The 26,971-nt window shown below is 35.5% G+C and overlaps 1 protein-coding gene across 1 annotated transcript in view; it reads left to right on the top strand.

Moving 5' to 3' along the window:
* Nucleotides 1-26,971, top strand: part of LOC112916313 (disintegrin and metalloproteinase domain-containing protein 32) — a 161,718-nt gene that overhangs the window by 76,225 nt on the left and 58,522 nt on the right. The window contains exons 12-13 of the mRNA XM_072763476.1: nt 12,195-12,287; nt 13,759-13,954. Of these exons, the coding sequence (XP_072619577.1) occupies nt 12,195-12,287; nt 13,759-13,954 (289 nt within the window). The remainder of the gene's footprint in view (nt 1-12,194; nt 12,288-13,758; nt 13,955-26,971) is intronic.

Genomic DNA, 26,971 nt, shown 5'->3' with positions numbered 1-26,971 from the left:
ACCCCCCATCCTCCTTCCCTTCCACCACCCCTAGTTCACCTCCCAGAGTTAGGAGTCTCTATGCTCTGTCTCCCTTTCTGATATTTCCCACCCATTTCTTCTCCCTTCCCTTATATTCCCTTTCACTATTATTTATATTCCCCAAATGAATGAGACCAAAGAATGTTTGTCCTTCTCCGATTGACTTACTTCACTCAGCACAATACCCTCCAGTTCCATCCACGTCGAAGCAAATGGTGGGTATTTGTCATTTCTAATGGCTGAGTAATATTCCATTGTATACATAAACCGCATCTTCTTTATCCATTCATCTTTTGATGGACACTGAGGCTCCTTCCACAGTTTGGCTATTGTGGACACTGCTGCTAGAAACATCGGGGTGCAGGTGTCCTGGTGTTCCATTGCATCTGAATCTTTGGGGTAAATCCCCAACAGTGCAATTGCTGGGTCGTAGGGCAGGTCTATTTTTAACTCTTTGAGGAACCTCCACACAGTTTTCCAGAGTGGCTGCACCATTTCACATTCCCACCAACAGTGTAAGAGGGTTCCTTTTTCTCCACATCCTCTCCAACATTTGTGGTTTCCTGCCTTGTTAATTTTCCCCATTCTCACTGGTGTGAGGTGGTATCTCATTGTGGTTGTGATTTGTATTTCCCTGATGGCAAGTGATGCAGAGCATTTTCTCATGTGCGTGTTGGCCATGTCTATGTCTTCCTCTGTGAGATTTCTCTTCATGTCTTTTGCCCATTTCATGATTGGATTGTTTGTTTCTTTGGTGTTTTTAATAAGTTCTTTATAGATCTTGGAAACTAGCCCTTTATCTGATAGGTCATTTGCAAATATCTTCTCCCATTCTGTAGGTTGTCTTTGAGTTTTGTTGACTGTATCCTTTGCTGTGCAAAAGCTTCTTATCTTGATGAAGTCCCAATAGTTCATTTTTGCTTTTGTTTCTTTTGCCTTCGTGGATGTCTCTTGCAAGAAGTTACTGTGGCCCAGTTCAAAAAGGGTGTTGCCTGTGTTCTCCTTGAGGATTTTGATGGAATCTTGTCTCACATTTAGATCTTTCATCCATTTTGAGTTTATCCTTGTGTATGGTGAAAGAGAGTGGTCTAGTTTCATTCTTCTGCATGTGGATGTCCAATTTTCCCAGCACCATTTATTGAAGAGACTGTCTTTCTTCCAGTGGATAGTCTTTCCTCCTTTATAGAATATTAGTTGACCATAAAGTTCAGGGTCCAGTTCTGGGTTCTCTATTCTGTTCCATTGACCTATGTGTCTGTTTTTGTGCCAGTACCACACTGTCTTGATGACCTGGCTATTCGGGGTCTTTTCTGATACCACACAAATCTTAAAATAATTTGTTCTAACTCTCTGAAGAAAGTCCATGGTATTTTGATAGGGATTGCATTAAATGTGGAAATTGCCCTGGGTAACATTGACATTTTCACAATATTAATTCTGCCAATCCATGAGCATGTAATATTTTTCCATCTCTTTGTGTCTTCCTCAAGTTCTTTCAGAAGTGTTCTATAGTTTTTAGGATACAGATCCTTTACCTCTTTGGTTAGGTTTATTCCTAGGTATCTTATGCTTTTGGGTGCAATTGTAAATGGGATTGACTCCTTAATTGCTCTTTCTTCAGTCTCATTGTTAGTGTATAGAAATGCCATTGATTTCTGGGCATTGATTTTGTATCCTGCCACGCTACCAAATTGCTGTATGAGTTCTAGCAATCTTGGGGTGGAGGCTTTTGGGTTTTCTATGTAGAGTATCATGTCATCGGCGAAGAGGGAGAGTTTGAATTCTTCTTTGCCAATTTGAATGCCTTTAATGTCTTTTTGTTGTCTGATTGCTGAGGCGAGGACTTCCAGTACTATGTTGAATAGCAGTGGTGAGAGTGGACATCCCTGTCTTGTTCCTGCTCTTAGGGGAAAGGCTCCCAGTGCTTCCCCATTGAGAATGATATTTGCTGTGGGCTTTTTGTAGATGGCTTTTAAGATGTTGAGGAATGTTCCCTCTATCCCTACACTCTGAAGAGTTTTCATCAGGAATGGATGCTGTATTTTGTCAAATGCTTTTTCTGCATCTAATGAAAGGATCATATGGTTCTTGGTTTTTCTCTTGCTGATATGATGAATCACATTGATTGTTTTACGAGTGTTGAACCAGCCTGTGTCCCAGGGATAAATCCTACTTGGTCATGGTGAATAATTTTCTTAATGTACTGTTGGATCCTATTGGCTAGTATCTTGTTGAGAATTTTTGTATCCATGTTCATCAGGGATATTGGTCTATAATTCTCCTTTTTGGTGGGTCTTTGGCTGGTTTTGGAATTAAGGTGATGCTGGCCTCATAGAACGAATTTGGAAGTATTCCATCTCTTTCTATCTTTCCAAACAGCTTTAGTAGAATAGGTATGGTTTCTTCTTTAAACGTTTGATAGAATTCCCCTGGGAAGCCATCTGGCCCTGGACTTTTGTGTCTTGGGAGGTTTTTGATGACTGCTTCAATTTCCTCCCTGGTTATTGGCCTGTTCAGGTTTTCTATTTCTTTCTGTTCCAGTTTTGGTAGTTTGTGTCTTTCCAGGAATGTGTCCATTTCTTCTAGATTGCCTAATTTATTGGTGTATAGCTGTTCATAATATGTTTTTAAAGTTGTTTGTATTTCCTTGGTGTTGGTAGTGATCTCTCCTTTCTCATTCATGATTTTATTAATTTGAGTCTTCTCTCTCTTCTTTTTAATAAGGCTGGCTAATGATTTATCTGTCTTATTAATTCTTTCAAAGAACCAACTCCTGTTTTTGTTGATCTGTTCCACAGTTCTTCTGGTCTTGATTTCACTGAGTTCTGCTCGAATCTTAATTAACTCTCTTTTTCTGCTGGGTGTAGGATCTATTTGCTGTTTTTTCTCTAGCTCCTTTAGGTGTAAGATTAGCTTTTGTATTTGAGTTCTTTCCAGTTTTTGAATGGATGCTTGTATTGCGATGTATTTCCCCCTTAGGGGATGTGGCTTTTGCTGCATCCCAAAGATTTTGAACGGTTGTATCTTCATTCTCATTAGTTTCCATGAATCTTTTTAATTCTTCCTTAATTTCCTGGTTGACCCTTTCATCTTTTAGCAGGATGGTCCTTAACCTCCACGTGTTTGAGGTCCTTCCAAACTTCTTGTTGTGATTTAGTTCTAATTTCAAGGCATTATGGTCTGAAAATATGCAGGGGATGACCCCAATCTTTTGGTATTGGATCAGACCCTATTTGTGACCCAGTATGTGGTCTATTCTGGAGAAAGCTCCATGTGCACTTGAGAAGAATGTGTATTCAGTTGAGTTTGGATGTAAAGTTCTGTAGATATCTGTGAAATCCATCTGGTCCAGCGTATCATTTAAAGCTCTCGTTTCTTTGGAGATGTTGTGCTTAGAAGACCTATCAAGGGTAGAAAGAGCTAGATTGAAGTCACCGAGTATAAGTGTATTATTATCTAAGTATTTCTTTACTTTGGTTATTAATTGATTTAAATATTTGGCAGCTCCCACATTCGGGGCATTACATTGATGACTGTTAAGTCCTCTTGTTGGATAGATCCTTTAAGTATGATATAATGTCCCTCTTCATCTCTCACTACAGTCTTCGGGGTAAATTTTAGTTTATCTGATATAAGGATGGCTACCCCTGCTTTCTTTTGAGGACCATTTGAATGGTAAATGGTTCTCCAACCTTTTATTTTCAGGTTGTAGGTGTCCTTCTGTCTAAAACGAGTCTCTTGTAGACAGCAAATAGATGGGTCCTGCTTTTTTATCCAGTCTGAAACCCTGCGCCTTTTGATGGGGTCATTAATCCCATTCACGTTCAGAGTTACTATTGAAAGATATGAGTTTAGTATCATCATGATATCTATTCAATCTTTGTTTTTGTGGATTGTTCCACTGAACTTCTTAAAGGGGAATTTTAAGAGTCCCCCTTAAAATTTCTTGCAGAGGTGGTTTGGAGGTCACATATTCTTTCAGTTCCTGCCTGTCTTGGAAGCTCTTTATCTCTCCTTCCATTTTGAATGAGAGCCTTGCTGGATAAAGTATTCTTGGTTGCATGTTCTTCTCACTTAGGACCCTAAATATATCCTGCCAGTCCTTTCTGGCCTGCCAGGTCTCTGTGGAGAGGTCTGCTGTTACCATAATACTCCTCCCCATAACAGTCAGGGATTTCTTGTCTCTTGCTGCTTTAAGGATCTTCTCTTTATCTTTAGAATTTGCAAGCTTCACTCTTAAATGTCGAGGTGTTGAATGGTTTTTATTGATTTTAGGGGGGGATTTCTCTATTTCCTGGATCTGAATGTCTGTTTCCCTTTCCAGATTAGGAAAGTTTTCAGCTATGATTTGTTCAAATACATATTCTGGCCCTCTGTCCCTTTTGGCGCCCTCGGGAACCACAATTGAACATAGGTTTTTCTTCCTCAGGCTGTCGTTTATTTCCCTTAATCTATCTTCATGGTCTTTTGTTCGTCTCTTTTTTCCTCAGTTTCCCTCTTTGCCATAAACTTGTCTTCTATGTCACTCACTCGTTCTTCCACCTCATTCACCTTTGTCGTTAGGACTTCTAGTTTGGATTGTTTCTCATTCAATTGATTTTTAATTTCTGCCTGATTGGATCTAAGTTCTGCAGTCATGAAGTCTCTTGAGTCTGGATGGATGCTTGTATTGCGATGTATTTCCCCCTTAGGGGATGTAGCTTTTTCTAGAGCCACCAGTAGCTGTATAATAGTGCTTCTGAATTGGCTTTCTGACATTGAATTGTAATCCAGATTTTGTAACTCTTTATGCTTTTTTCTAGAGCCACCAGTAGCTGTATAATAGTGCTTCTGAATTGGCTTTCTGACATTGAATTGTAATCCAGATTTTGTAACTCTGTGGGAGAGAGGACTGTTTCTCTTTCTTTCTTTTGAGGTGAGGTTTTCCTTCTAGTCATTTTGCTCAGTGCAGAGTGGCCAAAAACAAGTTGTATTGGGAAAAGGAGAAAAAGAGAGGAGCGAAAGAAGGAAAGAAAAGAGAAAAAGAAAAAAAGAAAAAAGAGAAAGAAAAAGAAAGGGAAAAAATGGGTGGGGGAAGCAAACAGAAATCAAAAAGAAAAAAAAAAGAAAAGAAAAGAAAAGAAAAAAAAAACCACAGGGAATATCTTTTGATTCTGTATACTTTAAGTCCCTTGACTTCCCCTGGAACTTCTCCATCTAGTTGGTCTTCTGGGGTAGGGGCCTGTTGTGATTTTCAGGTGTTAGTACTTGGGGGAGCTGCTCTGCCCCCTGCCAGTGGGGGTTGCTTATCCCGTGAGGCCCCAGGAGAAACAACCCCAGTGGCGGGGCCAGCTCTGGAGCCCTGGATTCAGCCCCCGCAGTAACTCCGGGGCTCTCCGTCTGCAGGGCCTGGATGCTCCGGGGCGGGGCCGCTGATCTGCTCAGCTCGGGGCAGGAGCGTCCTTGCTGTCCTGGGCCCTCCCGGCCTCTGCCTGTCCAGGGGGAAGGTCGGGTCCTGGGCTGTGTCCCGGCGCCCAGTGCTCTGGGACCTGCGCTGTTGGATTCGCGATCCGGCTGCGCAGCCCCCTCCGTGGAGCCGCTGCCCGAGCCCCTCCGAGCTGCTCCCGGAGCCGCAGAGCCCCCTCCGCCGAGCCTCCGCCCGAGCCCCTCTGAGCTTCTCCGGGTCCAGCCAAGCGTGCTGCAGCCCTTTAGGGAGCTCGGCGCACTCTCCTGGGTGCGCAGGTTGGGGTTCCAGGGAGCCCGAGGGCATCCCCGCCCTCCTGGGGTCTTGCTCCAACTCCCTGCGGGCACCTTTCCACCCGGAAAGATTGGTGCAGCTCCTGCTTCTCCGGGACGGGGCTCTCCTGTCCTGGGGACACTCACCCCGGCCTTAGCCCGGCTCCTCGTGGGGCCCCTCCCCCTTGGACGCCTTTTGTTTCTTTATTTCTTTTTTTCCCATCTTCCTACCTCGATAGAAGCGCGAACTCTTCTCACTGTAGCGTTCCAGCTGGTCTCTCTTTAAATCTCAGGCTGAATTCGTAGATTTTCAGGATGATTTGAAGGTTATCTAGGTAGTTTGGTGGGGACAGGTGACTTGGGAACCTACTCTTCCGCCATCTTGCCCCTCCTCCAAACTTTTTTTGTCTTGATGAAGTACTAATAGTTCATTTTTGCTTTTCTTTCCCTTGCCTTTAGAGATGTGTCTTACCAGAAGTTGTGATGGTGAAGTTCAAAAAGGTTGTTGCCTGTGTTCTCCTCTAGGATTTTGATGGATTGCTGTCTCACATTTAGGTTTTTCAGCCATTTTGAATTTATCTTTATGTATGGTGTAAGAGAATGGTCTACTTTCATTCTTCTGCATGTGACTGTCCAATTTTCCCAGCACCATTTATTGAAGAGATTGTCGTTTTTCCATTGGATATTATTTCCTGCTTTGTCAATGATTAATGGGCCATAGAGTTAAGGGCCCATTTCTGGGTACTCTGTTCTGTTCCATTGATCTATGTATTTGTTGTTGTGCCAGTACCATATTGTCTTGATGTTCATAGCTTTGTAATACAGTTTCAAGTCAAGCATTGTGATGCCCTCAGCTTTGGTTTTCTTTTTCAACATTCCTCTGGCTATTTGGAGTCTTTTTCTGGTTCTGTATAAATCTTAAGATTATTTGTTCCAACTCTGTGAAAAAGGGCCATGGTATTTTGATAGGTTGAATGTGTAGCATAGACATTTTCACAATATTAATTCTTCCAATCCATGAGCATGGAATATTTTTCCATTTCTTTGTGTCTCCCTCAATTTCTCTTATAAGTGTTCTTCAGTTTTTAGAGTACAGATCCTTTACCTCTTTGGTTAGGTTTACTCCTAGGTATTTTATGGGTTTGGGTGCAGTTGTAAATGGGATTGATTCATTAATTTTTCTTTAGTCTCACTGTTAGTGTATAGAAATGCCACTGATTTCTGGGCATCAATTTTGTATCCTGTCACATTGCAGAATTGCTATATGAGTTCTAGCGGTTTTAGGGCAGAGTCTTTTGGTTTTTCCATATACAGTATCATGTCATCTGCAGAGAGGGAGAGTTTGACTTCTTCCTGGGCAATTTGAATTCCTTTTAATTCTTTTTGTTGTCTGATTGCTAAGGCTAGGACTTCTAGTACCATGTTGAACAACAGTGGTGAGAGTGACCATATCTGTCGTGTTCCTGACCTTAGGAAAAAACTCTCAGTTTTTCCCCATTGACAATGATACTCACTGTGAGCTTTTTATAGATGGATTTTATGATATTGAGATATGTTTCCTCTATCTCTACATTTTGAAGAGTTTTAATCAAGAAAGGATGCTCTATTTTGTCAAATGCATTGTCTTTTATTAATATGATCTATCACGTTGATTAATTTATGAATGTTGAACTACCCTTATCCCAGGAATAATTCCTACTTAGTCATGATAAATAATCCTTTTAATGTACTGTTGAATCCTATTGGCTAGCATATTGGTGAGTATTTTGACATCCATGTTCATCATGGATATTGACCTGTAATTCTTTTTTGTCTAGTTTTGGGATAGGTAATGCTGGACTCATAGAACAGGTTCGGAAGTTTTCCTTCCACTTCTATCATTTGAAGCAGCTTCAGTGGAATAGATATTATTTCTTCTTTAAATATTTGGTCGAATTCCTCTGGAAAGCCATCTGGTCCTGAACTCTTGTTTCTTGTGAGTTTTTTGATGACCACTTCAATTTTTTTGCTTGTTATTGATCTGTTTAGATTTTCTATTTCTTCCTGTTTCAGTTTTGGTAGTTTATACATTTCCAGGAATGCATCCATTTCTTCCAGATTGCCTAATTTGTTGTGAAGTCCATCTGGTCCAATGTGTCATTAAAAGCCCTTGTTTCTTTGTTGATCTTTCGTTTTGATTATCTGTCCCTTGCTGAGAGTGGAGTGTTGAAATCTCCTAATATTAATGTATTATTATCTATGTGTTTCTTTACTTTGGTTATTAATTGGCAGATATAATTGGCTGCTCTCAAGTTAGGGGCAAAAATATAATTGTTAGATCTTCTTGATGATTAGATCCTTTAAGTGTGAGATAGTTTCCCTCTTCATCTCTTAATACAGTCTCTGGTTTAAAATCTAATTTATGTGATATGAGGATTGATATCCCAGCGTTCCCAAGATATGTATTTAGTGCCATTGTATTGCCTGTACTGTCCCATTTCTGCAGATTGTCTCCGTTTCCTTGGCTCCCTCTTTGCTTACAGGATCCCCCTTAATATTTCTTGCAGGGTTGTCTTGATGGTCACATACTCTTTCATCTTCTGTCTGTCCTGGTGGCTCAGTATCCTCCCATTCTCAATGACAGCCTTTCTTGATAATGTATTCTTTGCTGCTATTTTTTTCATTTAGTACCATGAATATATCATGCTAGCACTTTCTGGCCTGCCAGGTCTCTGTGGATAGATCTGCTGTTGATCTGATATTTCTCCCCGTTTATGTAAGGAATCTCTTGTCTTGAGCTGCTTTCAAGATGTTCTCTTTATCTCTAAAACTTGCAAGCTTCACATGAAATGTCAGGGTGTTGATCTACTTTTATTGATTTGAGAAGTATCCTCTCTACCTCTTGGTTTTGAATGCCCATTTTCTTCTCCAGATTAGGGAAGTTCTAAGGTATGATTTGCTCAAATATACCTTCTGGTCCTCTCTCTCTCCATGCCCTCAGGAATTCCAATAATTCAGATGTTATTTTTTTTCTTTATATCACTTACTTCCTGGAGCCTCTCTTTGTGAGCTCTTAGTTGTTTTTGTCTTTTTTTTTTCTTCACCTTCCTTCCTTTCCATCAACTTGTTTTCAGTGTTACTTATTCTTTCTTCTGCATCATTTATTCTGGCTGTTAGAGCATCCAATTTAGACTGCATCTCAGAGTAGTCTGGTCCGATTAGATTTTGGCCTGATTATATCTCATTTCTGTACTTAGAGATTCTCTAGAATCTTTTATGCTTTTTAAAGCTTAACTAGTAATTTTATAATTGTAATTCTGAACTCCATGCTGACATTTTACTTAAATCCATATCCATTAGTTCTGTGGCAGAGAGTATTACCTCTGTTTCTTTTTTTTTGTTGTGAATTCTTCCTTCTAGTTATTTTGTCTAGTGCAGAATGGCTGTATGAGTGAGCAAAGTCAAAAATATCAACTCTGACCCAACGAATTACACATTAGACAATTCCAAAGTGGTTAGGAACCAGAACATAAAAGAAAAAAGACAAAGACAAAGACAAAAAAAAAAAAAAGGCAGGGGAGGTGGGAGGAAGAAAGAGAATATAATCTCAGTGTGGATGAAACAAGGTGATCCCCTTTGTTCTGATTGTATTTTGGCCTGTGTGTTAGATGGTACTAAATTCCAAAGTTGTAAAGGAAGCAAAACTTATATGTATACAAAAATAAAATTGAATACAGTGAAAGGTAGCAAAAAATGGAGAATATATCTATAGGATGTATTTATAAAATATGAAAGTTAAAAAAAAAAGACCTAAAGGCAAAGAGTTGATACAATAAGAAACTAGTAGAGAGGGGGAAAATTGGAATATTTTAAACTGAAAGATAAATGAATCATAAGAAAAAAGCCTTGACTTCTATATACTATTTTCTAGTCTTAATTGGTTGATAAACTTGCTTTTCACCTGCTCTTCCAGCTGGTCTGGAGGAAGGGTCTGCTGCTCTGATTCTCAGGTGTCTGTGCCTGGGCAAAGTTGCACCACCTTTTGCCTGGAGGCTGGGCTCAGTGTAAGCTGTTTGCTGTGTAAGGCTTTTGTTTCTTGAAGGCTTTCCTACCTCTTTAGAGGGTGGTCGCACCTTACGTGAGATCTGTTCTCTTAAATTTACCTTCTTAGAAGTTTTATACTTTGCAGTTACATTTAAGTTTATGATCCATTTTGAGTTATTTTTTTGTGGAAAGTGGAGTCAGTGTCATTATTTTCCATGTGAATGTCCAGTTCTTCCAGCACCATTTATTGGAAAGGCTATCCATTCTCCATTGAACTGCATTTACTCCATTGTAAAAGATTTATTATCTGTGTCAGTCTGTTTCTGGGATTTTTATTTTGTTCCAATGATCTTTTATTCATTATTTTGTGACTACTACACTGTCATTATAGTTTACAGTAAGTTTTGAAGTTGGTTGTTATTATTCCTTTAGTTTTCTTCCTCCTCCTCTCCCTCCCTCCTCCTCCTCCCCCTCCTTACTCTTACTTCTCTCTCTCCTCTTCAGTATTATGTGACTATTCTGCATTGTTTTTCATCACCATATAAAGCTTAGAATCAGTTTCTTAATATCTATAAAATAACTTGCTGGAATTTTTATTGGAATTACATTAAGTCTTTAGATTAAATTGGGAAGAACTGACATCTTAACAATATTGGGTCTTCCTATCCATGAACATGAAATATCTCTCCATTTGTTTATGCCTTCTTTACTTTTTTTTCATCAGAGTTTTCTAGTATTTCTCATACGGATTCTATAATAGTTTGTTAGAACTATTCCCAAATACATCATTATTTTGGTGCTAATGTAAGTAGCATCATATTTTTCATTAAAATTCCCATTTTTCCTTGTTGGTAACACAGGTAAACAATTAAGTTTTGTATATTAACTTTGTATCAGTAATCTTGCTATAATAAATTATTAGTCCAGGAGATTTTTGTTTTTGTTGGCTTTTTGGTCGATCAGTTGGGATTTTCTTTATATAATCAATCATAGAATCTATGGAAAAAAAACAGGTTTATTTTTTTCTTTCCTCTCAACCTGTATATTTTTCTTTTTCTCTCTCTTTCTTTTTTTCTTTTTCTTTTCTTTCTTTCTTTCTTTTTTTTTTGGTCCTGCCTTAGCTAGGACTTTCAGTAGGGTGTTGAGAAGGAGTGATGAAAGGGAGCATCCTTGTCTTGTTCCTGATCTCAGAGGGAAAGCTTATAGTTTTTCACCATATATATGACATTAGCTGTAGGTGTTCTCTGTATGTTTGCTATCAAATTTAGGAAGTTCCCATCTATTCCTAGTTTGCTAATATTTTGTAGAATTCATTAAGTGAATATTGGATTTTGTCAAATAACTTTTTCTCCATCAATTGTTATGGTCATATGGTTTTTCTTCTTCATCCTGTCAATATGATGAATTAATTAATTGAGTCTGAATGATTATGAGAGATATTGGTCTGTAATTTTCCTTCTTTTGGTAATGTGTCTGGATTTGGTTATTACAGTAATATTGGTCTCAAAGCATAAGCCAGGAAGTTCACCCATCAAGTTTGGGAGAGTATTGTGTCGGTAATTTCCTGGGGTGAAGGGAGTATGAGCTTTTCCTGGATTCTGTCCTAGTTGCTTCTCTTGGCTAATTTTGATTTACTTCCTTTCTGCATAATAAACCATAACTGTGAATATAACAGCTTTCAGTGAGTTCTGTGAGTTCTTCTAGTAAATTACCAAACCTGAGAGTGGTTTTGGAAATCCATTGAACTTGTGTTGAGTGTAAGTAGTCAGGGAAGTGTTGGGGACGTTCTAACTTTGCAGCAGGCCTAAACTCTACACAACCTTTCCTCCCTGGCATTATTGAAGTATGACTGACAAATTAAAATAGTATGTTTTTAAGGTGTTCAACATGATTTTTTGATATATGTATACCTCCTGAAATATTACTACAATCAAACTAACATATCCCTCTCTTCATGGTTACCTTTTTTTTTTTAATGTAGTGAGAACACTTTATCCTCTTAGCACATTTCAACTATAGAGTACAGTATTGTTAATTATAGTCATCAGGCTGTACAGTGGATCTTGAAAATTAATTCATTCTTAAATAAAAATTTGTATCTTTTGAATAATGTATCCTCTTTTTCCCCCACTCTCCAGGAACTAATTAACCACTATTCTGTCTCTCATATTATTCTCTAATTTCTAAAAAAAAGTTGTTTCATACATTTTTCATAGTTTTCTAATTGTGTAAGAGTTGCTTGGTACCAGTTACTCTGTTTTGAGTAAAAGTCTTATTTTAGTATTTTAATTGTCTAGAGATACAGAACTATAAATATTGATAGCATTCATATTCTCCTCCAAAACTCAAAAAATAAGCCCAGCAAAAATAATTCCTGCCAAAGTTTATGTTATTATCATGATGTATTTTTACTTGTGCATTCCATTAACTCATAGCAATGTGGAGCTGTTAGCTGTTGTAATTTTCGAACTTGTACACTGAAGCCAGGATCACAATGTGATGCAGGACTATGCTGCACTAACTGTCAGGTAAGATTTATTATCTTCTAAGTATATAATGAATCATGTCTTAGATATTTTAAAACACTTAGACCTGTAGCTGTAAGTAAAAATAAATGAACTTTCCAAAACTAATACTATACTCTATGTTAACTAACTGTAATTTAAATTAAAACTTAAAAAATGATTCTGTGAACCTTAACTGGATGTTTAGGTTTTCTTCTTATGCTGTTATTCTAACTTGACGCTGTTGTTCTTAAGCCTTGATTGAGAGCTATTATACAATTATTCAATACAGAAGATCTCCATTAAAAGGGTTTTATTTACTTTATCCAATATTTATATTTTTATAATAAAATATTATTACTAGCTGTGATAGGTATCTGTAAGTATGTAACATGGCAGTTTCTCATAAATGTATAAATAATGAAACTCATTAGAAGTAGGCTACAGTAGCACAAAGTTTAAACTACAAACTTATTATTTATTCAAAGATCGTATGATTGAAAGATCACATGCTAGTTTATATGTTGAAGACGTTGACTCTTATCCACTATTTTCCTTTTCAGCTCCTGCAATATATTTGTAACAGATTTGTCATATGAGAATCCTTTTATTGAACTACCTACCATGGGTTCTGGGTTCTTGACTATCCTTGACTGGTGCAGTTTTGTTATTTTTTTTTCTAGAATCTTACCATGTTGTTACATTCTTACCTCTGTGATCTTTTTATTGCCAACTGGAAGTCATCAATTAAGAAGTATGAGATAGAGGGACACCTGGGTGACTCAGTGGTTGAGCCTCTGCCTTTGGCTCGAGGCATGATCCTGGGGTCCTGAGTTTGAGTCCTGTGTCAGGCTCCCCATGGGGAGCCTGCTTCTCCCCGTGCCTGTGTCTCTGCCTCTCTCTGTGTGTCTCTTATGAATAAATAAATAAAATAAAAATTGCAAAGAAGTATGAGATAGATACCTGAAGTCTTTATATGAAAGTGTTAATTAACTACAGGGTAATTCAGGAGAATGATCATGATCGAGTTTCTTCTCTAAGAACTACCTCTTTACCTTTTGTTTTCCTCTGTTAATTTTCAGTTATTCTGTATCATATTTGTCATAGAATTACAAATATTCCATATTCACAAACTGCTTTGAATAAGTATATTTTATTTGCAAATTGTCTAAGTTACACTATTTTCACCCAAGAAATAATTATCCCAAGCTAAAAGTGATTTTTTTCTCCCTTGCACTGAAACACAAACAGAATTTTGGTTATCTTCACATCATATTTGTGTTATACTTTTCCTTGTGCATATGCTTATTTCCTGTTGTAGTTGATAACATTCAATTTTTTTCAATATGATTAGCATAATGCTTTATACAAAGAAGGTACTAATAGACATTAATGAATAAATAGATCATCAAACTATAAATAGAATAATTTTGAAATGAATATTGAGAAACAATCTTAAATGTAATGCTTTATTTTTTATTTTAATTTCTATTAGATTGAAAGATCAGGTGTTCAATGTAGGGGAGCAAGACATCATGAATGTGATATTGCTGAGTTTTGTAATGGAAGCTCATCAGAATGTCCAGTTGATGTGACTATACACAATGGACGTACATGTAAAAACCAATATATGTGTTATGATGGAGGCTGCCAAGATACAGATGCACGTTGTGAGATCATATTTGGAAAAGGTAATATTGTTTTGTAACATCTACATAGTTGGCTCTTTATATTTTTATTAACATTACCAAGACAATTGGCAATTATATGTATAATTATATATATGCAAATTATATTTATGTATATAATTATATGTATGTGTATATATATGTACATATGTATGTATGTGTAACTTAAATTTTATCCAAATATTTATTCTGTTCAACATCTGTATGTATATATGTGTAGGGACATATATATGTGTAATTTAAATTCTAGCTATATATTTAAATTCTTTATTCTGTTTCACATCTATATTTTTATTTTTTCAAACTTTGTTAAGGTATAACTGACTTAGAAAGATACATATTTAAGGTGTATGAATTGATGTTTTGATGTTTTGTGAAATAATTGCCACAATCAAGGTAATTAATGTATTAGTTACATATATATATACCAAGAAATGAAATTGCTTGATTATAATATAGTTCATTTTTATTTTTTGAGGAGTCTATATAGTTTTCCATAATGGCTATACCAAGTTCATTCCCAACAACAGTGTACAAAGGTTCCCCTTTCTCCAAACCCTTGTTAGCACTTGTTATTTTTTAACCTTTTGATAATAGCTATCCTAAAAGGTATAAGTTTTGGTTTTGATTTGCATTTTTCTGATGATTAGTGATGTTGAGCACCATTTCATATATCTATCTGATGGTCATTTGTATGTCTTCTTTTGAGAAATGTCTATTCAGAGTTTTAGCTATTTTTAAATCTCATTATTTGTTTTTGCTATTGAGTTATATGACTTATTAGATATTTTGTATCTAATCAGATACATGGTTTACAAATATTTCTCCTATAGATCTCATTTTTCCTCTTGATTGTTTCCTTTATTAAGAATTTTTTTAGTTTTGGGGTGCCTGGGTGGATCAGTCGGTTGAGTGTCTGGCTCTTGGTTTTGGCCAGGTCATGATAAGAATGTGTTTCTCACACAAAAGAAATCTATACTTTTACCCCCCCTACACACACTTTATACTCTTTTAGGTCAGAATTGCTTCTGTTTATATTGTATATTAGTTTAAAAGTGATTTATGTATCATCATCACAGCTTTATATTATTCTATAGTTGTTCATATATTTAGCTTTACCATTGAGATTTACATTTTTTTTTTTTTTTGCATTGCTGCTTAGTGTGTTTTCATTTTAACTCCCTTTAGCATCTCTTGAAGGCAGGTTTAGTTGTGATGAACTCATTTTGTGTTTGTCATGAGTTGTGGGACTCAGCCCCATTTTGGCTTCCCTGCTCAGTGGGGAGTAAGCTTGAAAGGTTCTCTCCCTCTGCCCCTCCTCCCTTGCTCTCTGTCTCTAAAAATAATTTTTTTTAAAAAGACGTTTTTTTTATGTAGTCCCACTTGTCTATTTTTGCTTTTGTTGCCTGGGCTCTTGTGTCATATCTAAAATATTATTTCCCAGACCAACTTCAAGAACTTTTCCCCTGTTTTCTTCTAGTAGTTTTACACTTTCAGGTCTTTAAGTGTATTCCAACCCTTATTGCCCCCTGCAGCTTTATAGAGATATAATTGACCTATAACATTGTGTCATTTTAAGGTATATGACATGTTGATTTGTTGTGCTTATCTATTGCAAAATGATTACCACCATATGTTAGCTAAAAGCTTCATCATGTCACATAAGTACCATTTCTTTTTGTGGTGAGAACATTTAAAATCTTCTTTCCTGGTAAGTTTCAAGTAAGTAATACAGTATTATTAAGTATAAACATCATATTGTACATTAGATCCCCGAACTTAACTCATCTTATAAGAAGAAATTGGTACCCTTTGACAGACATCTCTCCCTTTCCCTCACCTCCTAGCCTGTGGTAATCACAGGCCACTCTTTGTTTCTATGAGTTCAGCTTTTTAAGGTCATTTCACATATAAGCAATATTATAGAGCATTTTTTCTTTCCTTATCTAGCTTATTTCACTTGTCATAGTGCCCACAAATTTATCCATGTTGGCACAAATAGGAAGATTTCCTTCTTCCTCAAGACTGAATAAAATGTCATTTTATGTAAATACTGCATTTTCTTTACCCATCCATCCATTGACAGACACGTAGACTGTTCCCATATCTTCATATCTTGCTTACTGTGAATAATGCTGACAGAAACAAGCCTTGTAATTTTCAGGGTATGGATCTTTCACTTACTTGGTTAAATGTATTCTTAAGTATTTTATTGATTTTGATGCCAATGAGAATAGTACTGTTATCTTTCTTTTTCAGCTGTTTCTTTGTTAGTGTATAGAAATTCAAATGATTTCTGTGTTGATTTTGTATTCTACAGAGGTACTGAATTTAATAGTTCTAACACACCTTTTTGGTTGGGTCATTAGGACTCTCTATATAAAATTATATTTTCTGCAAGACAGTTTTACTTCTCCCTTTACAATTTGGATGTTCTTTTATCATTTTTCTTCCCTGATAGCTCTCACTACAACTCCTAGTACTATGTTGAATAAGAGTGGTGCGATTCCTCATCTTAGAGGAAAAGCTTTCAGCCTTTCACAATTGAGTATGATGGTGGCTATGGATTTATTATATGTGGCCTTTATTGTATTAAGTTATGTTCCTTCTATACTCAATTTGCTGATTATTTTTATCATGAAAGAATGTTGTATTTTGTCAAATGCTTTTTCTGTATTTCCTGGGAGGATCTTATGTCTTTCATTCTATTAATGTGGTATATCACAGTTATTGATTTTCATATGTTGAACTATCCTTACATTCCAGAGATGAATACCATTTGATTATGGTGTTCGGTTCTTTTAATTTTGCAGTATTTTATTGAGAATTTTTACTTCTATATTCATTAGAGCTGTTGGTCTGTAGCTTTCTCTTGTAGTGTTCTTATTTGGTTTTGATATCAAGATAAAGCTGACCTCGTAAGATGAATTTGGAAATATTCTCTTCTCTTCAGTTTTTGGAAGAGTTTGGGAATGATTGACATTAATTCTTCTTTAAGTGTTTGGCCAGGGATACCATCACCAGGGGTATTATCTGGTTTGGCCTTTTCTGTGTTGGGAGGTTTTTGATTGTTGATTCTATCTCATTACTATCTATTTATTCTGACTTTGTATTTTCTCATGACTTAGTATTGGTTGATTATATGTTTCTAGGAGTTTACCCATTTTTTTCTAGATCGTCCAATTTGTCAAGCATATAATTGTTCATATAAGTTGCTGATGATACTTTGTATGTTTATGTTATTAGTTATAGTGTCTCTTCTTTAATTTATGTATTTGGGTCTTCTTTTTTTCTTAGTCTAGTTAAATATTTGTCAATTTTGTATGTCTTTTCAAGAAACCAACTCTTACACAGTTAATCTTTTTATTCTTCTTCTTATCCCTATTTATTTCTACTCTGTTCTTTATTTCTTTCCATCTTATAATCTGGGGGCCTGTTTGTTCTTTTGTTTTCTTTTTCCTTGAGGTATACAATTAGGTTATTTATTTGAGACCTTTCTTTTTTTTCTTATAGGGACATGTTTATTGCTATAAACTTCCCTCTTAACTGCTTTGCAGAATCACATAGATTTTGATATGTTGTTCTTCCATTTTCATTTGTTTCAGGATTTTTTTTTATTTCATCTTTGCTTTCTTTTTTGGCCCACTGGTTGTTTCAGAGCATGTTTTCTAATTTCCACATATTGGTGAGTTGTCCAGATTTCCTTCTATTATTAATTTTAGTTCCATCCCATTGTTTTTGGAAAAGATACTTTGTATGATTTCAGTCTTCTGAAATGTCCTGACTTGTTTTATGACTTACCATTGGATTTATCATGGAGAATGTTCCATGCACACTTGAGAAGAATATGTATTCTACTGCTGCTAAATGGAATATTCTGTATGTGTCTGTTATTTCCATTTGGTGAAAAGTCCAGCTTTTCATTGTTGATTTTCTGTCTAGATATCTATCCATTGTAGAAAGTGGAATATTTAAGTCCCACTGTATTATTGTATTGTTGCCTATTTCTCTCTTTTTGTTAGTATTTGCATATGATATATAGGTACTCCAGTGTTGGGTACATATATATTTATGATCATCATATCTTCTTGATGAATTGACTGCCTTATCATTGTATAATGATATTTTATTCCCCTTTTGTTGCCATTCAGCTTAAAGTCCATTTTGTCTGATATATAGCTATCCCCACTTTCTTGTTTTCCACTTGCATGGAAAATCTTATTCCATTCCTTTACATTTGCTTATGTATGTAGTTATAGCTGAAGTGATTCTTATAGGCAGCATATACTTGGGTCTGTTTTTCTACCCATTCATGAAGCACTAATGAATGCACATGAAAAGCACATGAAGCTTTTGATTAGGGAATTCAATTCATTTGCATCTAGAGTGATGATGGATAGGCAAGGACTTACTAATTCCAACTTTCTGTTATATAGTTTCCTTGTTTCTTCCTCTCTTTCTGCCTTCCTTTGTAAATTTATCATTTTTCATAGTGGTATACTTTTGATTCCCTTTTATTTATTATTTTTTGTGAATCTACTGCAGGTTTTTATGATTACCATAAGACTTACATAAAATATATGTATACCAGTTATTTTATGCCAATAATAATATATTTTATTTCAAAACCCTTCCCATTTCTCCCCTTATGTTTTTGATGTCATAATTACATCTTTTTGTAGTATATATCCGCTAAGAAATTACTGTAACTATTGCTATTTTTAATACTTTTTCCTTTAACCTTTATACTAGAGTTAACACATCACCATATAACAGTTTTAGAGTGTTAAGAATTTACTATATCCTTTCCTTTACAAGAGTGTCATATTTTCGTTTGTGTTCATGTTACTGATTAGCTTTTTTCATTTCAGCCTGATGAACTCCTCTTAGCATTTCTTCTAAGGCAGATTTAGTGTTGATCAGTTCCCTTAGATTTTGTTTATTAGGGAAAGTCTTTATTGTACCTTAATTTCTGAAGGACAACTTTGCTGGGTAAAGTATTCTTGGTTACCAGTTTCTTTCTTTCAGAACTTTGACTATATCGTTCCATTGTCCCCTGGCTTGCAAGATCTTTGCTGAGAAATCTACTGACAGCCTTATGGGGGGGGGGGTTCCCCTTTTATTGAAACACTATATTTCTTTTACCACTTTCTTTTGTCATTGATTTTAGTTTTATTATAATGTGTCTTTTTATTCTTACCTTGGAGAAGATCATTTTGAATTGAAATTTTGAGGTGATCTATTAACTTTACAAACTTGAACATCCAAACTGCTCCCAGATTTGAGATGTTTTCAGCCATTATTTCTTTAAGTAAGCCTTCTACTCTGGGACTCCAATGATGCATACATTATTTCTCTCAAAGGTGTACAATAAGTCACATAGCCTTCTTTATTCCCTTTCATTCTTTCTCCAATAGTTTCTCTGATTGGATAATTTCAATTGCTCTGTCTCCTAGCTCACTGATTCTTCTGCTTGGTCAGTTTTACTGTTGAACTAGTATATTGAATTCTTCAGTTTAGTTATTGGATTATTCAGCTCCAAATTTCTATTTGGTTCTTTTTATGTCTTCTATTTGTTGAACATCTCATTTTGTTCTTGTATTTTTTTTATTTTATTAAATTGTTTATCTGTATTACGTTCTCTTGTAGCTCTCTGAGCATCTTTAGAATAATTATTTTGGATTATTTGGCAGACAATTCCTGGATCTCCTATTTGTGTGAAGCTATTTACTGGAGGTTTACTGTGTTCTTTCAGTGACATCATGTTTCCCTGCTTCTTCATGATCCCTGTAGCCATGTGTAGTTATCTACTCATTTGAAGAAGCAGTCACCTCTTCCAGACTTTATGGACTGACTTTGGTAAGGGAAGACCTTCATCTATGAGAGGGGGCACTCTGAAGTAGGTGGTGACTCTGGGTCTGATCTGGTCTGGTGGTGCAGTGCACCCAGTTTGGGCATGTATTGGTAGCATTGGCTTCCCAGGGTGTAAGGTCTCTGACTTAGGGCATTGGGGTCCATGGCATTGACATTGGCACACACTTGGCTGCAGAGGTTTGTTCCAGGTGCCTGTGTAGGGGTAGGATACAAACTTAGAGTGATGGAGGCCAGAGCAAGCAGCAAGCCAATTGTGGGCTCACTAGAATCTATTATGTCACTGGCTATTGGCATACTCTACTATAGCTGCACCCTCTTGCCCAGGCATACACACTGCATTAGAGGTTGATGACAGTGTCTGGGCCATTTGTCTGCAGATGCATAGTGGAGGGGCTAGTTCCAGATGGGCCTTGAGGCTAATCCATTCAGCCAGTCTATGCCCTTTGAGTGGGGAATTTAATCCATTTAGTTTTAAATTCATTATTAGTAGGTGAGGACTTAACAATTGCCATTTGTTTATTGTGCTCTGTCTGTTTTGCAATTGTATTGTCTCTGTCATTGTTGCCCCTGTAATTCAATGAGTTTTGGGTAGTAACTTTGATTCTTTCCTGTCTATGTTTGGTGTATCTGTTACAGATTTTTTCTTTGTCATCAGCTCAAGGTTTGTATAAAATAACATATTTGTAACCATTTAAGTTGATAACAGCTAACTTCAATTGTGTCCAAAAGAAATCTATACTTTTACTCCCCCTACACACACTTTATACTCTTTTAGGTCAGAATTGCTTCTGTTTATATTGTATATTAGTTTAAAAGCATTTATGTATCATCATCACAGCTTTATATTATTCTATAGTTGTTCATATATTTAGCTTTACCATTGAGATTTACATTTTTTTTTTGCATTGCTGCTTAGTGTGTTTTCATTTTAACTCCCTTTAGCATCTCTTGAAGGCAGGTTTAGTTGTGATGAACTCACTTTGTGTTTGTCTGAGAAAGACTTTATTTTTAAAAGGCAATTTTTCTGGATATAGTGTTCTTGGATGGCAGATGTTTTTGGAACTTTAACCATATCATCCACTCCACCCTAGTCTACAAGGTTTCTGCTGAAAAACCACTCATAAAAAATCCACTCATAGTTTTGTGTGGGTTCCATTGTATATAAGTAGTCACTTTTCTCTGTCTCCTTTCAAATTATCTTTTTCTTTGACTTTTGATAATTTGATAATAATATGAATCTGCTTAGTTTTATCCTGGTTGATTCTATTTTGGATGCTTTGACTTTTGGGAACCTAGATATCTATTTGTTTTCCAAGATTTTGTAGTTTTTCAGCTATCATTTCCCTAAATAAGCTTTCTGCTTATTTTTTTAAAGTGGCTGTAAAAATGCATATATTGATCATATGTAGATGTTTTATAATCCTGTGGAATTTCACTCTTTTTCATCACCCCCCCCGCCCCCCAGTCTGGATATGTCTCTTCAAATTTGCCTACTATTTCTTCTGTTTGCTTGATTCTGTTGTTGAAGTTCTCTATTGCATTTTTGTTTTATGCTTATTTTCGTTTTTACTTTTACTATTTAATTTTAGTGTAGTTAACATACAGTGTTATATTAGTTTCAGGTGTACAATACAGTGATTAAACAATTCCATACATCACCCAGTGCTCATCATGACAAATGCACTACTTAATTCCCCTCACCTATTTCACCCATTCCTCTAGTCACCTCCCCTATTGTAACCACCAGTTTGTTCTCTATAATTAAGAAGCTGTTTCTTGACTTGCCTCTCCATTCTGTTTCCCTTTGCTCATTTGTTTTGTTTCTTAAATTCCATATAAGTGAAATTATATAGAATATGTCTTTTTCTGACTGAGTTATAACATTATAATAACTTGCTTTATCTATGCTGTGCAAATGGCAAGATTCATTCTTTTTTTATGGCTGAATTTTATACTTCTTTATCAATTGATGACACTTGGGATGCTTCCATATCTTGGCTATTGTAAATAATGCTGCTATAAACATAAGGGTGCATGTATGCTTTTAAATTAGTGTTTTTGTATTATTTGGGTAGATACCCAATAGTGTGATTGCTGGATCCTAAGGTAGTTCTATTTTAACTTTTTTCAGGAATCTTTAAAAAATTTATTTAATTTATTTATTCATGAGAGAGAGAGAGGCAAAGACAGATGGAGAAGCAGGGTCCCTGCAGGGATCCTGATGTGGGACTCAATTCCAGGACCCTGGGATCATGACCTGAGCCAAAGGCAGATGCTCAACCACTGAGGCACCCAGGTGCCCCTTTCAGGAAACTTTATATAGTTTTCCATAGTGATTGCATTCCCATCAACAGTGTACAAGAGTTCCTTTTTCTCCATGTCCTCACCAACTCTTGTTGGTTCTTGTGTTGGTAAGTTTAGCCTTTCTGACAGGTGTGAAGTGTTATCTCATTGTAGTTTTGATTTTCATTTCCCTCATGATGAGTGATGCTGAGCATCTTTCCATGTGTCTCTTGGCCCTCTGCATGTCTTTTTTGGAGACATATGTTTATGCCTTCTGCCCATTTTTATATTGGATTATTTGTTTTTTTTGGGTGTTGAGTTGGTTAGGTTCTTTATATATTTTGGATACTAACCCTTTATCAGATATTTGCAAATGCCTTCCCCCATTCAGTAGGTTGCCTTTTAGTTTTGTTGATTATTTCCTTCATTGTGCAGAAGATTTTTATTTTGATGTAGTCCCAGTAGTTTATATTTTATTTTATTTCTCTTACCTCTGGTGACATATCTAGAAAAATATTGCCACAGCTGATGTCAGAGACATTACTGCCTGAGCACTCTTTGAGGATTTTTATGGCTTCAGTTCTTGCATTTTAGGTCTTTAATCTGTTTTGAGTTTATTTTTGTATGTGGTATAAGAAAGAGGTCCAGTTTCATTCTTTTGCATGTAGCTGTTCATTATTCCAAACACCATTTGTCTTTTCCTCATTACATATTCTTTCCTGTTTTATCAAAGGTTATCTGACCATGTAATTTTGGGTTTATTTCTGGGCTCCCTATTCTGTTCTTTTGATTTATGTGTCTGTTTTGTGCTAGTACCATACTGTTTTGATTACTGCAGCTTTGTGATATAATCTGAAATATGGAATTGTTATACCTCCAGCTTTGTTTTTTTCTATTTTAAGATTATTTTGGCTGTTTGGATCTTTTGTGGTTCCATACAAATTTTAGGATTTTTTGTTCTAGGTCTATGAAAAATGCTGTTGGTATTTTGATGGGGATCGCATCAAATGTGTAGATTGCTTTGGATAGTATAGCCATTTTAATAATATTCATTCTTGCAGTCCATGTGCATGGAATGTCTTTCTTTCTGCTGTTTTCAATATATTTCATTAGTGTTTTATAGTTTTCAGAGTACAGATCTTTCACCTGTTTAGTTAGGTTTATTTCTAAGTATCTTATTATTTTTGATGCAATTGTAAATGGGATTGTTTTCTTAATTTCTCTTTCTGCTATTTCATTATTAGTGTATAGAAATTCAACAGATTCCTACAGATTTATTTTGTATTCTGCAACTTTGCTGAATTCATTTAGCAATTCTAGTAATTTTTTAGTGGAGTCCTGCAGGTTTTCTAGATCTAGTATTGTCATCTGAAAATAGTGAAAATTTTACTTCCTCCTTACCAATTTAAATGCCTTTTATTTCTTTTGTTATCTGATTGTTTTGGCTAGGTCTTCCAGTGCCATGTTGAATAAAAGTGGTGAGTGGGTATTCTTGTTGTTCCATATTGAGGATGATGTTCACTGTGTGTTTTTCATATATGGCTTTTATTATGTTGAGGTATATCCCTCTAAACCTATTTTATGGAGTATTTTTTATCATGAATGGGTGTTGCATTTTCCAAATGATTCTACATCTATAGAAATGATCATATGATTTTTATTCTTTCTCTTATTGATGTGATGTATTATGTTGATGGATTTTGTGAATATGGAACCACTTTTGCATCCTGGGGCTAAATTCCACTTAATTATAGTGAATGATTTTTTCAGTGTATTTTTGGATTCAGTTTGGTAGTGTTTTCTTGAGGATTTTTGCACCTGTGTTCTTCAGACATATTGGACTGTAATTCCTTTTTCAATGGTGACTTTATCTGGTTTTGGTATTGAGGTGATATTGGCCTCAAAGAATGAATTTTGAAAATTTCCTCCTATTTTTAGAATAGTTTGAGGAAATATATAAAGTCTTCTTTAAATATTTAGTAGAATTTGCCTATGAAGCTCACTTGTCCTGGAATTTGGTTAAAAGGTGTTTATGTTTTTGTGTTGTTGTTTTTTTAAAATTACTGAATCAATCTTTTGCTTGGTTATCAGTCTGTTCAAATTTTCTATTCTTGCTTCAGTTTTGGCAGGTTGTATATTTCTAGGAATTTATTCATTTCTTCTAGGCTGTCTACTTGTTGGCATATAGTTTTTCATAATCTCATAATTATATTTCTGTGGTGTTAGCTGTTATTTCTCCTTTTTCATTTGTGATTTTGTTTATTTTAGTTTTCTCTCTCTCTTTCTCTCTCTTTCTTTGATGAGTCTGGCTGGAGGTTTATCAATTTTATTGATCTTTTCAAAGAACCAGCTCCTCGTTTCAAGAAATAATAGCTGAAACTTCCCTTATCTGGGGAAGGAAACAGTTATCTAGAAACAGGAGGCACAAAGATCCACCAACAAAATCAAAGACAGAAGGTCCACAGCAAGACACATAGTAACCAAAATGGCAAAAAGTAGTGATAAAGAAGTGTTAAAAGCAGCAAGAAAATAGAAAACAGTAACATATGAAGCTTTGTAAGACTGTAGGCCCTTTTTTTCCAGCAAAAACTTTGCAAGCCAGTGGCATGATATAATCAAGATGCTGATAGGGAAAAATCTAGTCAAGAATACTCTATCCAGGGGCACTCTACTCCCTGGGAGAGTCTGCTTGAGATTCTCTCTCTCCCTCTCCCTTTGCCCCTCCCCTCTAAGATAAATAAATCTTAAGAAAAAGAATACTCTATCCAGCAATGCTATCATTCAGAATTGAAGGAGATATAAAGAGTTTCTGAGACAAACAAAATCTAAAGGATTTCATGACCACTAAACCAGCCTTACAAGAAATATTAAAAGGAACTCTTTGAGTGGAAAGAAGAGTGTGAATGAGAGTGTGTAAAGTCAAAAACATAAAAGAAGTAAAAAGTGTTTTTGTAAAAAATCAGTCAAGGGATTCATAAAATAAAAGAGTGTAAAGTATGACCCTATATACTTAACATATGGAGGCGGGGAGAGGAGTAAAGAATGGGTTTGAACATAAGTGACCATTAACTTAATAAAGACTGCTATAGGTAGATGTTATATACAAATCAAAAACTAATAGATATGCAAAAAATAAAGACAAAGGCTTCCAAGTATATTACTGAAGAAAATAATCAAACCACAAAAGAGAAAAAGAAGAAAGGATCATAGAAAAACTACAAAAATAACCACTAAACAAGGAAAAAAATGGCAATAAATATGTGTTTATCAGTAATTACTTTGAACGTAAATGGACTAATTGCTCCAATCAAAAGACATAGAATGTCAGAATGGATAAAAAAGCAAGACCCATCTATATGCTGCCTACAGGAGAGTCAGTTTAGACCTAAGGACACCTGCAGATTGAAAGTAAGAGGATGGAGAAACATTTATCATGAAAATGGATGTCAAAAGAAAGTTAGAATAGTGATAGTTATATCAGACAAAGTAAACCTTGTTCTTGTATTGTTTTAGTCCTGCTTTGGTATCAGAGTAGTACTGGCCTCACAGATTTTGAATGTGTTCCCTCTATTCCATTATTTGTAAGAGTTTAATAAGGATTGTCATTAATTTTTTTTTAATGTTTAAGGGGGTTTGCCAATGAAGCCATGTGCCTTGGGTTTTTCTGTGCTGGGAGAGTTTTGATTCCTAATTCAACTTTCATTCTTATTATTGTTTTAGGAAGATTTCCTGCTTCTTAGATTCAAGATTCATGATTCAGTCTTCGTAACTTGTGTGTTTTTAAAAATTACCTGTTTTTTCTTTTGTTATCTGATTTGTTAGTATATAAATTGTTTCTAATAATCTATCACATTATGTATTTCTGTGGTTATCTGTTGTATTGTTAACTTTTCCATTTCTCATTTTGGCTTTCGAGGTGTTTTTTTGTTGTTGTTGTTAAGGTAGTTAAAGCATTGCCAATTTTGTTTACTTTTTGGAAGAACTAGTCATGACTTTCAATGTTATGTTACTGTATTCTAGTCTCTATTTTATTTATTTCTGATTTTTCTTTGTTATTTCCTTCCTCTACTAAATTTCAGCCAAGTTTCTTCTTTTTCTACATCCTTATGGTATAAGGTTGTTTGTTTAAACTTTTGTCTTAAAAGATTTTATACATTATTTGAGTGAGTGAGAGAGGGCATGGTCATGAGTGGAGGGAGGGGCAGAGGGAGAAGCAGATTCCACACTGAGTCTGGAACCCAACTTGGGGCTCAATTCCAGGACTTTGAGATCATGACTTGATCCAAAATCAAGAGTCCTATACTTCACTGACTAAGCATTTGTAGCATAAATTTGACTCTAACATCTTTTGCTTCATCCCATATGTTTTGAAATATTGTGTTTTCTTTTTCTTTTGTATTGAGATGTATTTTGATTTGTCTTTTTAATTTGACCAACTGCTTATCCAGTAATGTGTTGCTTAATATTCAGTATTTACATTATAGGTTTTCCAGTTATGTTTTATTTTTGCTTTTTAGGTTTTTGTACCATTGTGATTGGAAAATATACTTAGTATGATTTCAGTCTTCTTAATTTTGTAATATTAGTTGTTTCTTTTTAACATGATTTAACCAGGATTCTTCTGTGTGTACTTGAAAAAAATGTGTATTCTGTTTTTCTTAGATAGAATATTTTATGTATAAACTTCATGTATTCTGAAGTATGCTTCAAGTAAAAAATGTTTGTGTAGAAAAAATTACTTTAACTGAGAGTACTTGTTTAAAATAAAGCATATCAGAGGCAAAGTGGGCAGGGGATGGGTAAAATAGGTGGAGGAGGTTAAGAGTACACTTATCATGATGAACACTGAGTAATTATGCTTAG

This window comes from Vulpes vulpes, chromosome 7, assembly GCF_048418805.1.
Source record: "Vulpes vulpes isolate BD-2025 chromosome 7, VulVul3, whole genome shotgun sequence".
Taxonomy (NCBI): Eukaryota; Metazoa; Chordata; class Mammalia; order Carnivora; family Canidae; genus Vulpes; species Vulpes vulpes.
Note: the sequence above shows the minus strand (reverse complement) of the source record. Positions and strands in the feature narration are given on the sequence as shown.